Below are 14,336 nucleotides of genomic sequence, written 5' to 3' on the forward strand. Positions count from 1 at the left end.
GCCCCTGGAAGGGCTGGCCTGGGAAAAGAATTCGTGCCCCTTCAGGGCCCCACGCCTTCCTCTCCTCCAGCTCATTTCTCTTTCTTTGTCCCACCTTCCCTTTTTCTGCTTCCTCTCCGCCAGCCTCTCCCCTTCTCTTCCTTTCTTTTCTGCTTCTCTTCTCCTGCAGGTCCCACCACACCTTCCCAGTATCGCTTCTTCCCCTTCGCCTACTTCCCGTTCTGGCCAGTCAGATTCACCGTCCTTCTCGGGTCGCCTGCGTTTCCTGCTTCCCTCCCACGCCCGGGCCACAGGCTCCCTCTCTCTGGCCTCCTCCCTCTCCTCTCTGCCCTGCAGGGAGCAGAGCCTCCTATGATGCCAAGAGGCAGGGAGGTGGGGAGACGAGGGGTTGGGGAGGCCGGGAATTAGAGGGTGGGGTGGGGGTGGGGCCCTGTGCCGCGGCCCCGCCCCGCGATGCGTGTGTGAAGGTCGGGGTGGCAGTGACGCGGCGCCGGCGGCGGCAGGGAGGCTGGGCCCGTGGGCGAGGGAGGCGAGCGGACCACTGGGCTGCTGGGCTCCCGCGCCCTCGCGTTCCCCGCCGCCAGCCCAGGCGCAGGCAGGGCGCAGGCGGCGGCGGGCGGCATGGAGAGCCTGCTGGAGAACCCGGTGCGCGCCGTGCTCTACCTCAAGGAGCTCACGGCCATCGTGCAGAACCAGCAGAGCCTCATCCACACCCAGCGAGAGCGAATCGACGAGCTGGAGCGGCGGCTGGACGAGCTGAGCGCTGAGAACCGCAGCCTGTGGGAGCACCAGCAGCTGCTGCAAGCCCAGCCTCCGCCCGGGCTCGTCCCCCCGTCATCGGCCCAGCCGCCGGCTGCTCCGGCCACCGTTCCCGCCGCCGCTGCCAGGGCCCAAGAACCTCTCCAGGACCAGGGACAGCGCTCAGCCGCCGCGCCACAGCCCGCGCCCGAGCAGCCGCCGCTTCAGCACCACGGACAGCTCCTGGAGCAGCCCCCGCGGGGCCCTGGCAGCAGGGCTCACACACCCCAGTCGCCCCACAAGCATCTGGGGACACAGGGAGCCGTGACTGACAAGGAGAAGGAGCGTCCCCCGAGTTGCTGCGCTGCTGCCGGAGCCCTCCTTCAGCACAAATCCCCTTCCGCCCTCGGCAAGGGCGTCCTGAGCAGGAGACCTGAGTGAGCGGGGAAGAGGGAGATGGGCACTGTTGTGGTGGGAGCAAGGGAAGCAAGTGGGTGTGAGGGAGAGACAGGGACATCGGGTGCGTGGGAGTCTAAAAGACCGGGGTGACGTGGCCTGAAGGGGCCAGAAGTGTGTCAAGGAGATCTGGGGAAAATGAGGGGATGATATCCGTGCCTGAGACGGTTTTGAGGAATGTTGGAGCAAAAAGGAGTAACCAGACCATCAGTAAGGGCAAAGGAGGAAAGAAGTGGGTTTTAAGCGATTGGGGATATTAGTAACTGACAGCATTTAAAGGGGGTTAGACTGGGATGAAGTTCGAGTGAAGATTCAACTGTAGAAGAGAACCATTGAAGGTATCTTTTTAAGTGAGAAAAAATTTGGAAGGAAGTTTGGGTAGTAAAAGTATTTGAATGGAGACTGAGATGAAGACTTGGAAAGAGGCATGTAAAGAGCTTTAAAAAGGCTGGGGCCCAGGAAGAGTAGGACTGGGGTAGAGGGAAAATCAGGAGACTGAGGGCAAACCTGAAAAGCAGGAGTGACGTGGGAAAGCACGGGAGCTGGAGGCAGATGAAGAGAAGATGCGGCTCTTCACCTGGTGAAGTGGGAGTCATAGCCAGGAATGGCTCATTTGGGGAAGGGTTCTCTGCTCTGAATTCCCGTAGAGCTGAAGAGGCACAAGGGACCATCCTATCAAACCAATGGAGGACTTAGGCATGGCTTGAGGACTCAGTCTGGTTATAGATTTTTCCTCCAACTCAAGGAGGGTTCTTCCTACAGGGTGTTTGGCCATTGCTGAAAGGGAACAATGACATGGGGGACAGTAGGCAGATGGAGTTGATATTTGGATGCCATGCCTGTTTAAATCTCCCTGTTAAGGCCAGCAACTGCAAACCTTATTTCCCCTGGTTATTTGGTTATCACTGAAATCTTGTCTTGGGTCCTGAGAGAAACATTAATCTCTCAGCACCTAGAACCTCAAGCTCTTTCTTCACTCACGAGGTCCATAAACTAGGAATATGGGAAGAAGACATGAAAGCATCTGGGATGTTCTCTTCTCTGTACTGGAAAGGCTGTGGCCATGTCAGCTTCTTTTCTCTGATTAGACAAGTGATGGAGAACTAAATAAGAACAGTTCAAGGGAAATTGTATCTGGTCAGCACCTGACCTTGAAAATGGTGATGCTAAAGGGGATAAGGAGGGAGAAAGTAGAGCTGGGAATCTCATCTTCATCCAGTTACACATGCGCTTCAAGTCTGAGAGATCCTTGTGAAGATTTGCTGTGTTCCTTCAAAACTCACTTTCTTTTCCTATCTGTTGTAGAGTTAGAGAAGTTGGGTTAGGGCAGGGTAGCTCACAGGGTACGAGGATCAGAACCAAGGGGTCTACCATGACCTGGCTTGGCCAACTTGAAACACTTGATTCAAACCTCAAGAAGATACAGTTTTCTACCTCAGCTCCCTCAATAGCCCATTTGGACTTCCCTCAGTTTCACAATTTTATTTTTGGTTTTTCCTTATCTGGCATAAAAAGGAGAAAGTCATTTTCCCTCAATGCCCAAGGCTCAGCAAAAGGCAACACTGTTCCAAGATACTAAGTGGTCTTTTTCCCAGGTAGGGGGGAAGAATTTTTCCAGTCCCTTTCCCTGAGGGCAGCCACAGCTACCTGGTCATTATGATTTCTCTCCTCATGACTTTTGGTGTCTCCCTTCTCTCCTACTGCATCTCCACTTTCTTTGCATCTCTCCAGGGGACTGTGTGGCAAAAGAGTTGAGGAAAGATTATTTTTCTTAGACAAAGACATCGTTATGGCCTTCAGATTGATCTACATAACCCAAACCCTTTCACTCAGATGGTCCTGCTAGGAATCCTGGGATTTAGGAATTATCTGGGTTCCTGTTCAGCCTCACATGTCAATTCCAGAGAGGAATTGTGACATCCTCATCTTTCCTTCTCATCTGTCCCGCTTTTGCCTCTCAAAGGAATAGAGCAAAAATAAGAAATAATTAGCATGGTGGAGGTGAGTGGAAGTTATTGGAATCCTTCACTTAGAAAGTTGGCCCAGGCACTTAACAGTAGTGCCTTCCTTTCTCCAGAGCCTCCAGCTTTTTCCCCTGCTCCCTGAGCCTGCACACCCAGAGACATAGAGACCATGGATGTGCCTGCCTCCCCTCCTCCCTGCAGTTCTCTTTCCTTGGATGTGAAAACATGGTCATCTCGGCTGGTTGAATATCTTCTGGACCACTCATTTCTTTCCCCACAGTTGCCCAACTTCAACCCAAGTTTCCCCGCAGAACAGAACTTCAGGAAGGAATCATCACTGCTAATTACATGTTTGGTCTTACCCTGCTCTCTGCCCATGGCCTGTTTCGTATGTTTGTTCTCTGCCCATACCTGTCTACAGTGCAGGAGTAGATGGAGCCAGCAGGCAGAGAGGTATCTCCAAGGATAGGGAGAGGTGAGGAGAAGGAGAGCAGAGCCAGCAGCCCCCTCCCTGGTATTGCTCCTGGGGAGCTCGCTACAGAATCGATTCTCTACTGGGAGTGCTGAAGCGGGAGGAAGACATGGCAGAGCAGGTCTTCCGATCATGCGTTTCCTGTGAATCTTCTCTCATTCCTCCTCTGGTCTCATTCCAGCGAGAACACTGCCCCAGTGAGGTGGTTGAAGAGTTGGTGAGGGTTTCCAGAGGCCAGGCACTCCAGTAGGTGCATTATGTCCTCATACAGTTTGACTCTTAATCCCAGAACCCCTCTTCCTACTCAATTCCAGGAGAGGCAGAAGCTCTAGAGAACCTTGGACTGAGAAATAATGAATCATTTAATTGCCATTTATCTGCATTAATACATAATCTGGCCTCTCTCCCTCCTTCAGCTGAGGGAGACACAAAGGTGGTGGTGGTATTGGAGGTCAGTCCAAGAAAGCAGCAATCTGTGAGTGGGTGAGTGCAGAGATATTATGGAAGAAAAACATTTGAAGGGTTAAAATTCTTTCTCTGCGTGCTTCCTGATTCTTGCTAAGCTCTGACCCCCACTGCTTTTGCCTCTTAATGAAAGCAGCAAACATAGCTTCCTCCTCTTTATTTTTTCAATCAAGGCTCACAGCATCTGCAGAATTTATTATTATCCCTTTCCTGGCTGGCACCAGAAACCCCACTTGACCTGACAAATCCTCTTGCCATGGAAGCACATGAACTTATCTGAAGCTGCTGGCCTCAGTGGCATCTGAGCACATTTTCCCACCCACCAGTCATGCATTTACTGCCTCGGATGGCAGGGCTTGTCCATGTCTCCAAGGCCACAGGCAGATGATTGCTGGAGGATAGATTCTTGCGTTCCAATTTAAATTTAGCTCCTACTCCAAGCTCCCCACCTCAATATGACTATGAAGTCTGAAGGGCTCCACAGCTCCTTTCTTCTCTCTGTTACATCCTTTCTTTATTTTTTTCACATCCCTCCTCTGCTTCACTCCTTCCTCCCTTTTTCTTTCCTTCTCTTCTCCCTTTCTTCCTCTCCCTCAAACACTTTCTCTCTCCCATCTTCTCTTCCTCCTATCCTTCTTCCACGTAAGCTACACAGGGAAATCTCTTTCCTCTCTACCCACATCCTTTAAACATGAAATAAGTCTTGAGTATCTTTTGAGCTCCCTGTTCTCATACTGACTGGAGGCTGGGTATGGCTAGAAGATTTCTGGATGTGCTTTTTAGCCTGAGTTGTCTAAGATGCTGATTGTAACTGGGGTCTCTGCTCCTATTGAGTCAGGGTTGCATGCTTGAACGTGATAGCTCATGGCTGACCCATCCTAGAAGCTATTAAGAGAGAAAGTATAAAGGTCTGTCGGTCAACTATATGTATCAAGTGTCCAGTCTGTTCAAAACCCTGCACTCAGTGCTGTGAAAGACTGGAAAGAAGCAAATGGTCCTTGCTCAAAATATATGAGACACATATCTAGAAACGTCTAAACAAGTGTAAGCATGTTGCAGCTGCTTAGAGCAATCTTCTATCAGAACAGCACAAGGTAAAAAGGGTGAGTATACAAATCATGTTAAGAGCCAGAGAGCAGGTTTTCTTCATTGAGCTCAAAGGTTTATGTCAGAATAGCAAGAGGCAAGGATAGCTGGAAAGGGAACAAAAGGCAAAAAATTCAATCCATGGAGATACCGGTTTTGCATGCACATCTCATTCCCTCCTCTGATCATACAGCCCCCCTCTTACCACCCTAATCCCCTCCCTATGAGGCTGAACCCTATCACTAGGTGAGGACAGTTTCAACACACAGGGACCTTGTCTACCTTGTAGCTGGTTGCTGAGGAAGGGCCCATGCTCGCCAGTCTCCCTATCCACCACTTATTCCTCTATCCCCAGCAGGAAGAGAGCTTCTAGTCCAAGAAATGGGGCCAGCTTGAAGGCCCACTTTGGGGAGGGAGTGTGCATCTTTTTGTTTATATCAGGAAGCTGGCATAGAGTGGCCACTTGCAAAGATTTACTGCCCTTTGCCTTTCTGAGCACCTAGACCACTGCTCTTCCCTTCCTTCCATCCAAAAATAATGCATTTAAGAGAACTAAGTCATCCCCTGGTCTCTGGGAAACACTGATTGTCTCCCTCCTCCTTACCAGCCTCCATGCCGAGTTCCACACCAGCTCCCTCCTTCCTCATTCCCAAGCTCTTCCCAGACGCACACAGTGAACGCCACAGGGCCTCACAAAGGCATCCTGGCACATTTTCCCACTGGCCCAAAGCTAAGCAAGAGAAACAGCAGTTGGTCCTGCTGATTCAGCAAATCTCTGTGCAGCCTGAGTTTCAAAGGTCACTTATGAGAAAAGGCAGCTGGGGCCAGGGCTGGGTGAAGAGGGAATGGAAGGGAGGGTAACGAAAAAAGAGGGAAGGACTGGGACAAACACTGGGGCTCACAATCTGAAAAAAGACTGAACTCCTGAGTTTATGTCCCATGTGAAGATTTTTAGACAAGCTGCCTTGTTGGAAAGCCTGAACATTTTTTTCACTGGGGCCCAAGAATATCTCAGTGGCCCTGGGCACAGGGCAACAGCAGCTTGGTAAGGGGTTTCTCAGCAAGAGGCCCTGGGGACACTCTCACTGCACCTGGCAGATTCTCAAATGTGAGGCCGTTTGGCAGGATTTCCAAGGCTTGGGCCACTGCAGCAACTTACTCCTCTGCTTCTGGAAAAGCACAAAATGCAGGTTCCCGCAAAGGCTACAAAGAGTACCTTATTTTCATGGAAAAAGGGAGTGGTCATCTTCATTTCAGTCAATGAGGGCATTAACAAAAAGAAAGGGAATCAGGGGTAAGGCAAGGGCAAAGCTAAATCTTTCAGGCTGAAAGGAACTTCAGGTAGCCACTGGATCACACAGTGTCCAAGATCTAGGTGATTGAGAACATGGGCTTTGGGCAGGCATACCTGGGGAGAAATCCTGGTGCCCCCACAGCTGTGAGACCTCACCTTCACTGTTTACTTTCTTTCAGCCTCTCTTTTTCCACTTATAAAATGAGGAAAATATCTACTTTAATGACGGGTTGTAAAGTTTTAAATTCTACATAATATTTATTTAGTACTGTTTGGGGCACATAATAAGTGTTCAATACATTACAGTATTTCTACAGATAAAGAGACCAGGATGGGCAGATCAGTTGAGGTCAGGAGTTCAAGACCAGCCTGGTCAACATGGTGAAACCCGGTCACTACTAAAAATACAAAATTAGTTGGGTATGGTGGCCTGTAGTCCCAGCTACTCAAGAGGCTGAAGCAGGAGAATCACTTGAATCAGGGAGGCAGAGGTTGCAATGAGCCGAGATTGCGCCATTGCACTCCAGTCTGGGTGACATAGCAAGACTCCATCCACCCCTGACCAAAAAAAGAAAAAGAAACCAGGGTCCAAGAAAGATAAGAGGTTCATCTGTTGTCAGATGACAGTGACAGACTAGAATGCAGGGTTCAAGGTTTCTTCTACACTGCCAGATCACCTTTCTACGTGTGCCCCTTTCTCATTTACCCTCTGCCTCTGGCCATGTGCCTCCCAAGTAGCTGGAATTACAGGCTTCTGCCACCACACCCAGCTAATTTTTGCATTTTTAGTAGAGACAGAGTTCTGCCATGTTGTTCAGGCTGGTCTTGAACTCCTGACCTCAAGTTGTTTGCCCACCTTAGCCTCCCAAAGTACTGGACCATCACGCCTGGCCAATTATTTATTTTGCTGTGCAGAAGCTTTTTAGTTCAACTAAGTCCCATTTGTCTATTTTGATGTCCTAGTGCTTTTGATGTCCTAGTCGTGAATACTTTGCATAAGCCAATTTTTTGGGGTTAATTTTTGTATATGTTGTGAAGAGTCCAACTTCGCACATCTGCAAGTGAATATCCAGTTGTCCTAGCACCATTTGTTGAAAATGTTATTCTTTCCCTATTGAATTATTTGAACACTCTTGTCAATTGATCAAATATGTAAGAGTCTATTTCTAGATTCTCACTTCTGGTGTATACATCTATCCTTATACTAGTAACATACTATCTTGATTACTGTTGCCCGGTAGTAGGTTTTGAAATTGGTGTGCATGAGTCCTCCAAATTTATTCCCCCTCTTCAAGATTGTTTTAGCTATTCTGGGTCTCTTGAAATTTCCATATGAATTTGAAGATCAGCTTGCCAATTTCTGCAAAAAAGGCTGCTGGAATTTTTATAGAGACTATTTTGAAACTGTGTATCTGTGGAATGTTGCCATCTTAACAATACTAAGCCTTCCAATCCATGAGCACAAGATGTCTTTTCATTTATTTAGATCTTTGATTTCTTTCAATTATGTTTTGTAGTTTTTCAATGTACAACATTTATACTACCTTTGTTAAATTTCTTCCTAAATAGGTGTTCTACTTGGTGTCGTTATAAATGAAGTCATTTTCTTTTTTTTATTGTTGGATGCTGCTAGGGTATCGAAATAAAGTTTTTTTATATATTGATCTTATATCTACATCCTTGCTGAATTCATTTCCTAGTTTAATAATTTGCACATGTGTGTGGCAGTGGTGGGAGAGGATACCTTAGGATTTTCTATATTTAAGATTATGTCACTGTGAATAGAGACATTTTCACTTCTTTCTTTCCAATTTGGATGCCTTTTATTCCTTTTTCTTGCTTAATTTCCCTAACTAGAACCTCCAGTACAATATTGAATAAAAGTGTCAAGAGCAGACATCCTTGACTTGTTTCTGATCTTAAGGAGAATTATTTCAATGTTTAGTCATTGAATATGTTGTTAACTGTGAATTTTTTTCTAGGTATAAGTAGAAGGTTATGTTATTGTTTTGAGATTCTATTTCTTTTTTCATACAGGTATTTTACAGCTATAAATTCTCCTCTAAGCATTCTGTGCTGCATTCCATAAATTTTAGTATGTTGCATTTTTGTGTTCATTCATCTCAAAGTATTTTCTAGTTTTCCTTGAGATTTGACTCACTCATGATTTAGGAGTATGTTGTTTAATTTCTACATATTTGTGAATTTTCCAAATTTCCTTCTGTTTTCTAATTTCTGATTTCTAATTTCATTCCATCATGGCCAGAGACTATAATTCAAAGGATGTTAATCGTTTTAAATGTGTTTTGGCTTGTTTTATGGCCTAGTACATGTTTTGTGCTAGAGAATAATCCAGATGTGCTTGAGAAGGATGTGTATTGTATTGTTGATAAAGGGTTCTACAGATGTCTGTTAGGTTGAGTTTTCACAAACTATGCAACAATACACAAATAATATTGTTCAAGTCTTTTATTCCCATGTTAATCTTCTGTCTGATTGTGCTACCCATTATTGAAATTGGTGCATTAAAGTTTCTGACTCTAATTATTCAATTTTCTGTATCTTTCCTCAAATTTGTCCATTTTTGCTACATACACTTTGGATATAAGCTGTGAGTTGGATATCTGCATTTTCTGTTTGCTGAATCATTTGGAATTAAGTTTCAGACATAGTGACACTTTACCTCCAAGTACTTTAGCACGTATCTCCTAAGAACAAGGACTTCTCCATCAAAACCACAGTACTATCACCACATCCAACAGAGTTGCTCCTGGTGCTGGGTCCCCTAGTCACCATGGGGGTGCTCTGCCTTTGGTGGGGGGCCTCATTTTCAGGCCCCCTCACATTGCATTGCCTTGTGGTTCTCAGGGCCTTTCTCTTTGCCACTTTGCTGCTGCAGCCCCATTTATGTTACAGAAACCACCAACCTCGAGGGGGCCAGGGTCCTGCTTCCAAGTGTTTAGCGGAGCCGCCTAGCTTTGGCCAAGCCACAGCGTGAGAAGGCAGCATGTGCATCACGGGGAGAGGTAGAAGTTGGGTGAGGTAGGGTCCCAGCCGGGCCTGCAGCCCGGGCCGACTTTCTTTTGGCGGGGGGGCTCGAGGTGGAAGTGGTGGGTAAGGAAACCCCTGCAGCTGAGTGTGCTGTGGGGCCCTGGGCTGGCTGTCCTGGAGCAGAAGATGAGGCCTGGGCTGCAGCTGAAGCAGCTAGATCTGAAGATGAACGAGCCCGCTTCAAGCCGCGGGTTCCCTGCTGCTGCCCATGAAGGACCACAGGTTTGGGCTGGGTGGTGGCTGCCGCGGTAATGGGAAGTTTCAGTCCTGGGCTGGGACCACTGACCCTCTGTCCGGCCAGGGTGGTGGTGTCCTTTCCGGAGACTGTGCTGGGGCCCTGGGCTGGCTGTCTTGGAGCAGAAGATGAGGCCTGGGCTGCAGCTGAAGCAGCTAGATCTGAAGATGAACGAGGCCGCATCAAGCCGCGGGTTCCCTGCTGCTGCCCATGAAGGACCACAGGTTTGGGCTGGGTGGTGGCTGCAGCGGTAATGGGAAGTTTCAGTCCTGGGCTGGGACCACTGACCCTCTGTCCGGCCAGGGTGGTGGTGTCCTTTCCGGAGGCTGTGCTGGGGCCCTGGGCTGGCTGTCTTGGAGCAGAAGATGAGGCCTGGGCTGCAGCTGAAGCAGCTAGATCTGAAGATGAACGAGGCCGCTTCAAGCCGCGGGTTCCCTGCTGCTGCCCATGAAGGACCACAGGTTTGGGCTGGGTGGTGGCTGCCGCGGTAATGGGAAGTTTCAGTCCTGGGCTGGGACCACTGACCCTCTGTCCGGCCAGGGTGGTGGTGTCCTTTCCGGAGGCTGTGCTGGGGCCCTGGGCTGGCTGGCTTGGAGCAGAAGATGAGGCCTGGGCTGCAGCTGAAGCAGCTAGATCTGAAGATGAACGAGCCCGCTTCAAGCCGCGGGTTCCCTGCTGCTGCCCATGAAGGACCACAGGTTTGGGCTGGGTGGTGGCTGCAGCGGTAATGGGAAGTTTCAGTCCTGGGCTGGGACCACTGACCCTCTGTCCGGCCAGGGTGGTGGTGTCCTTTCCGGAGGCTGTGCTGGGGCCCTGGGCTGGCTGTCCTGGAGCAGAAGATGAGGCCTGGGCTGCAGCTGAAGCAGCTAGATCTGAAGATGAACGAGCCCGCTTCAAGCCGCGGGTTCCCTGCTGCTGCCCATGAAGGACCACAGGTTTGGGCTGGGTGGTGGCTGCAGCAGTAACGGGAAGTTTCAGTCCTGGGCTGGGACCACTGACCCTCTGTCCGGCCAGGGTGGTGGTGTCCTTTCCTGAGGCTGTGCTGGGGCCCTGGGCTGGCTGTCTTGGAGCAGAAGATGAGGCCTGGGCTGCAGCTGAAGCAGCTAGATCTGAAGATGGACGAGCCCGCTTCAAGGTGCTGCTTGCAGCTGGGAAGCGGGCAGGAATCAGCGAGGTGACCTGGGCTGAGTCCCGGGAGTGTGCAGAGGTGGCAGGAAGGGGGTCTGAGGAGGAGACCAAGGGGTCTGCTGACTTGCGCTTCCTCCCAGACACAGGAGGTCTAGAGGGGGACCCTGCAGCAGATGGTAGGAGGGCCACGGGGTCCCGGCGGTCTTGGGACTTGCATCTCTCCTGCTGTGCATCCCTGCTGGGTGCTTTAGGGACAGAAGGCAAAGAAGACGTCCCTGTTGCAGGTGAGGCCAAAGCGTGGGAAAGCAGTGAGGCTCTGCACTCAAAGATGCCCTTGGCCTCACCCCGCAGTGCACTGTCAATGCACAGCAACGCCACCTTTTTCTCCAGGTCCAGGTCTTCAGCAGTGACCCGGAACCCCAGCTGTAAGGGAGGTGACAGCATCAGAGGCTCCCCTTGCCTGCATGGCAGCAGAGGGAACTTTCGTCTAGGAGGCCTAGAGGCCTGAGATGTCTGGGAGCCACTCCTGGGGGCCGGTTTCTCCCCAGGTGCTGAATCTGCCGCCTTTTCACACTGGGTCTGACCCCGAGAGACAGCCGGAGGGCTGACCTCACTCACTGTCTTTGAAGAAGTGAGGGGCAGCTGGCAGTGGGATGAGGCTGGCCCCTTCCTCCTCTTTAGCCACGGGAAGCCTCCCGTGGAGCTGTAGGAGCTGGAGATGGCATTTCGTTGGGTGCAGCAGCTCATCCCGGAGGGCTGGTATTTCTTATCAGATGGGATTTCTGACCTCTGGGTACGGAGGTCTCTGTGCAGGGGCCCAGGCCTGGGCACGAAGGGAGAGAGGCCTCCATTGTCCCGCAGCGGCCTAAATGCAGACCGTGCATCCCTGGTGCCCTCAGGGCCCCCTTTCTGATCATCAGGCTTCTCTTGGGCTCTGGGGTCCTTGTCCTGCACAGGCATCCCTGTCCCACTCACCTTGAGGGCCCTCGACATGATCTTCTCTGGATAGGAACGTGGGGCACAGCTGGGTGTTGTGGGCCCCGAAACGGTGACTACCTGCTCCAGTGCCTCACTAAGAGTCCTTAGGCTCAGTGCACTCGCTGAGCTGCAGGACATTCTGCTATTGCGAGCACACAGCACTGGCTTGCTGCGGTACCTGTGCCTCAAATTGAAGGCAGGATCGCCGGAACGGAACACAGGGCTTGTAGGATACAGAAAACCTTGGAGTTCTTTCGACACCAGGCTGATTCCGTGTGTCTGGGTACTCGTAGGATGGCTTGCCACTCCGTCCAGGGGCAGGAGCAACGGAGAGGTCCCACAAGGAAAATGAACTGAGGGATGCGGGCAGCAGGCTCAAGGCACCTGAGTCCTACTGGCCGGTCCTCGGCCCCGGGACGGGACCGGGACAGGGATAAGGGGCACAGAGTGTCCAGGTAACCGCTCCTGGGAGCAGTGGGGTATTTTCAGACCCTTGAACTCTCGAGAGCTGGGCTCTGAGCGTCCTCTTGTCTGCTGCCAACTCGGCCGAAGGCTAAGAGAACATTCTCCTGTTGCCAGGAAACGCATCATTCAAATCTGAGCGGTTGTGACATCGACAGATGAGAGTCACAATCAGTGATCTGCAGGTGACAGATCCACACCGGAGGTGCGACCTTACAGGATTCCCGGGACAAGGTATGCGCGCCAGGCACCCGCTGGCAATGCGGAGTCGGCGGACACAATATGAGTGCGAGGCACCTGCGGGCAATGGTGGCGGGGGAGGGCGTGGGGGTAGAGAGGGTGCCTGATAGGTACTGGAAGGAGAGGCGCGCACACAAAGGACGCCAGACCTTAACGGTTTGGCCGGCAAGGTTCGCGCGCAAGGCACCTGATGGCAACGGACGGGGTGGCGCGCGCATGAGGTACTGTAGGGAGAGGCGCGCGCACTAAGGACCTGGGACCTTAACGGATCGGCGCGGCAAGGTACGGGCACAAGGCACCTACTGGCAACTGCGGGATCGGGGGCGGGGTAGGGAGCGGTGCGCGCACTAGGTACTGGAGGGAGAGGCGAGCATAAAGGGCTCGGCATCTTAACGGATTGGCGTGGCAAGACACGCGCACAAGGCACTTGCTGGCAAGGGCAGGAAAATGGGGGTCCGGGCCGGGCGCGCGAAATAGGTACTGGAGAGAGAGGCGAGCACAAAGGACCCGGGACGTTAAGGGATCAGGGCGGCGAGGTATGCGCAAAAGGCACCTGCTGGCAAGAGCGGATCTTGCCTTCTGCTAGCTTTTGAATTTGTTTGATCTTGCTCCTCTAGTATTTTGTGTGTGTGTGTGATGTTAAGGTGTCAATTTTACATCTTTCCTCACTTCTCTCAGGAGCACTTACTGCTATAAATTTCCCTCTAGACAGTGCTTTAAATGTGTCTCAGAGATTCTGGTACATTGTGTCTTTGTTTTCATTGGTTTTGAAGAACATCTTTATTTCTGCCTTCATTTTGTTATTTTTCCAGTATGCGTTCAGGAGCAGTGTATTTAGTTTCCATGTAGATGTGCGGTTTTGAGTGAGTTTCTTAATCCTGAATTCTAATTTGATTGCGCTGTGATCTGAGAAACTATCTGCTATGGTTTCTGGTTTTTGTTTGTTTGTTTGTTTGTTTGTTTTTGCATTTGCTGAGGAGTGTTTTATTTCCAGTTATGTAGTCAGTTTTGGAATAAGTGTGATGTGGTGCTGAGAAGAATGTATAGTCTGTGGTTTTGGGATGGAGAGTTCTGTAGATGTCTATTAGGTCTGCTTGGTCCAGATCTGAGTTGAAGTCCTGGGTATCCTTGTAATTTTTTGTCATGTTGATCTGTCCAGTATTGACAGTGGAGTGTTGAAATCTCCCACTATTATTGTGTGGAAGTCTAAGTCTCTTTGTATCTGGGTGCTCCTGTATTGGGTACATAAATATTTAGGATAGTTAGCTCTTCTTGTTGCATTAATACCTTTACCATTATGTAATGTCATTCTTTGTCTATTTCGATCTTTGTTGGTTTAAAGTTTGTTTTATCAGAGACTACGATTGCAACCCCTGCTTTTTTGTTCTCTATTTTCTTGGGTTAAGCAATTCTCATGCCTCAACCTCCCTAGTAGCTGTGATTACAGGTGTGCACTACTACACCCAGCTAATTTTTGAACAACTGAATGCTTAACACCACCAGTCATCAAGGAAATGTAAATTAAAACCTATAATGAGCCCTCCTCTCACAAATGTTAGAATTATCATAAAGATGAAAGTGTTCTTGAGAATGTAGAGCAAAGAGAATCCTTGTGTACTGTTGGCAGAAATGTAAATTATTATTTTAAATTATTAACGTGATCATTTCTTTTTAATTCAACTTTTTTTTTACTTTCAGATGTATTAATGAGTTGCTTGTTTTCTATCAGTCAAAGTTCAGTGAGAATGACCTTAGTTACCTTAAATT

At 49.8% G+C, this 14,336-nt stretch overlaps 1 protein-coding gene and 1 long non-coding RNA gene across 6 annotated transcripts in view; both read left to right on the top strand.

Moving 5' to 3' along the window:
- Nucleotides 1-621: 621 nt before the first annotated feature.
- On the top strand, nucleotides 622-9,019 carry LOC135275426 (IQ motif and SEC7 domain-containing protein 3-like). The gene has a single exon (XM_064377616.1). It carries the CDS (start codon nucleotides 622-624, stop codon nucleotides 1,177-1,179), a length of 558 nt encoding a protein of 185 aa, XP_064233686.1. The 3' UTR covers nucleotides 1,180-9,019.
- Nucleotides 9,020-12,458: 3,439 nt separating this feature from the next.
- Nucleotides 12,459-14,336, top strand: part of LOC135275427 (uncharacterized) — a 33,007-nt gene continuing 31,129 nt past the window's right edge. For 3 of the 5 annotated variants that reach the window (XR_010343051.1, XR_010343049.1, XR_010343052.1), the window contains exon 1: nucleotides 12,459-12,563. This is a non-coding gene — a long non-coding RNA (uncharacterized LOC135275427). Of the gene's footprint in view, nucleotides 12,564-12,680; nucleotides 12,852-14,336 lie in introns of those variants that run through there. The other 2 variants (XR_010343050.1, XR_010343053.1) reach the window with 1 other exon arrangement.

Source organism: Aotus nancymaae, unplaced genomic scaffold (assembly GCF_030222135.1).
Source record: "Aotus nancymaae isolate 86718 unplaced genomic scaffold, 86718_ANA_hifiasm-v0.15.2.pri h1tg000016l, whole genome shotgun sequence".
NCBI classification, from domain to species: domain Eukaryota; kingdom Metazoa; phylum Chordata; class Mammalia; order Primates; family Aotidae; genus Aotus; species Aotus nancymaae.

Excerpts from the sequence above, each read along its gene's own strand:
- LOC135275426 (XM_064377616.1), top strand. The coding sequence starts at position 622 with ATGGAGAGCCTGCTGGAGAACCCGGTGCGCGCCGTGCTCTACCTCAAG.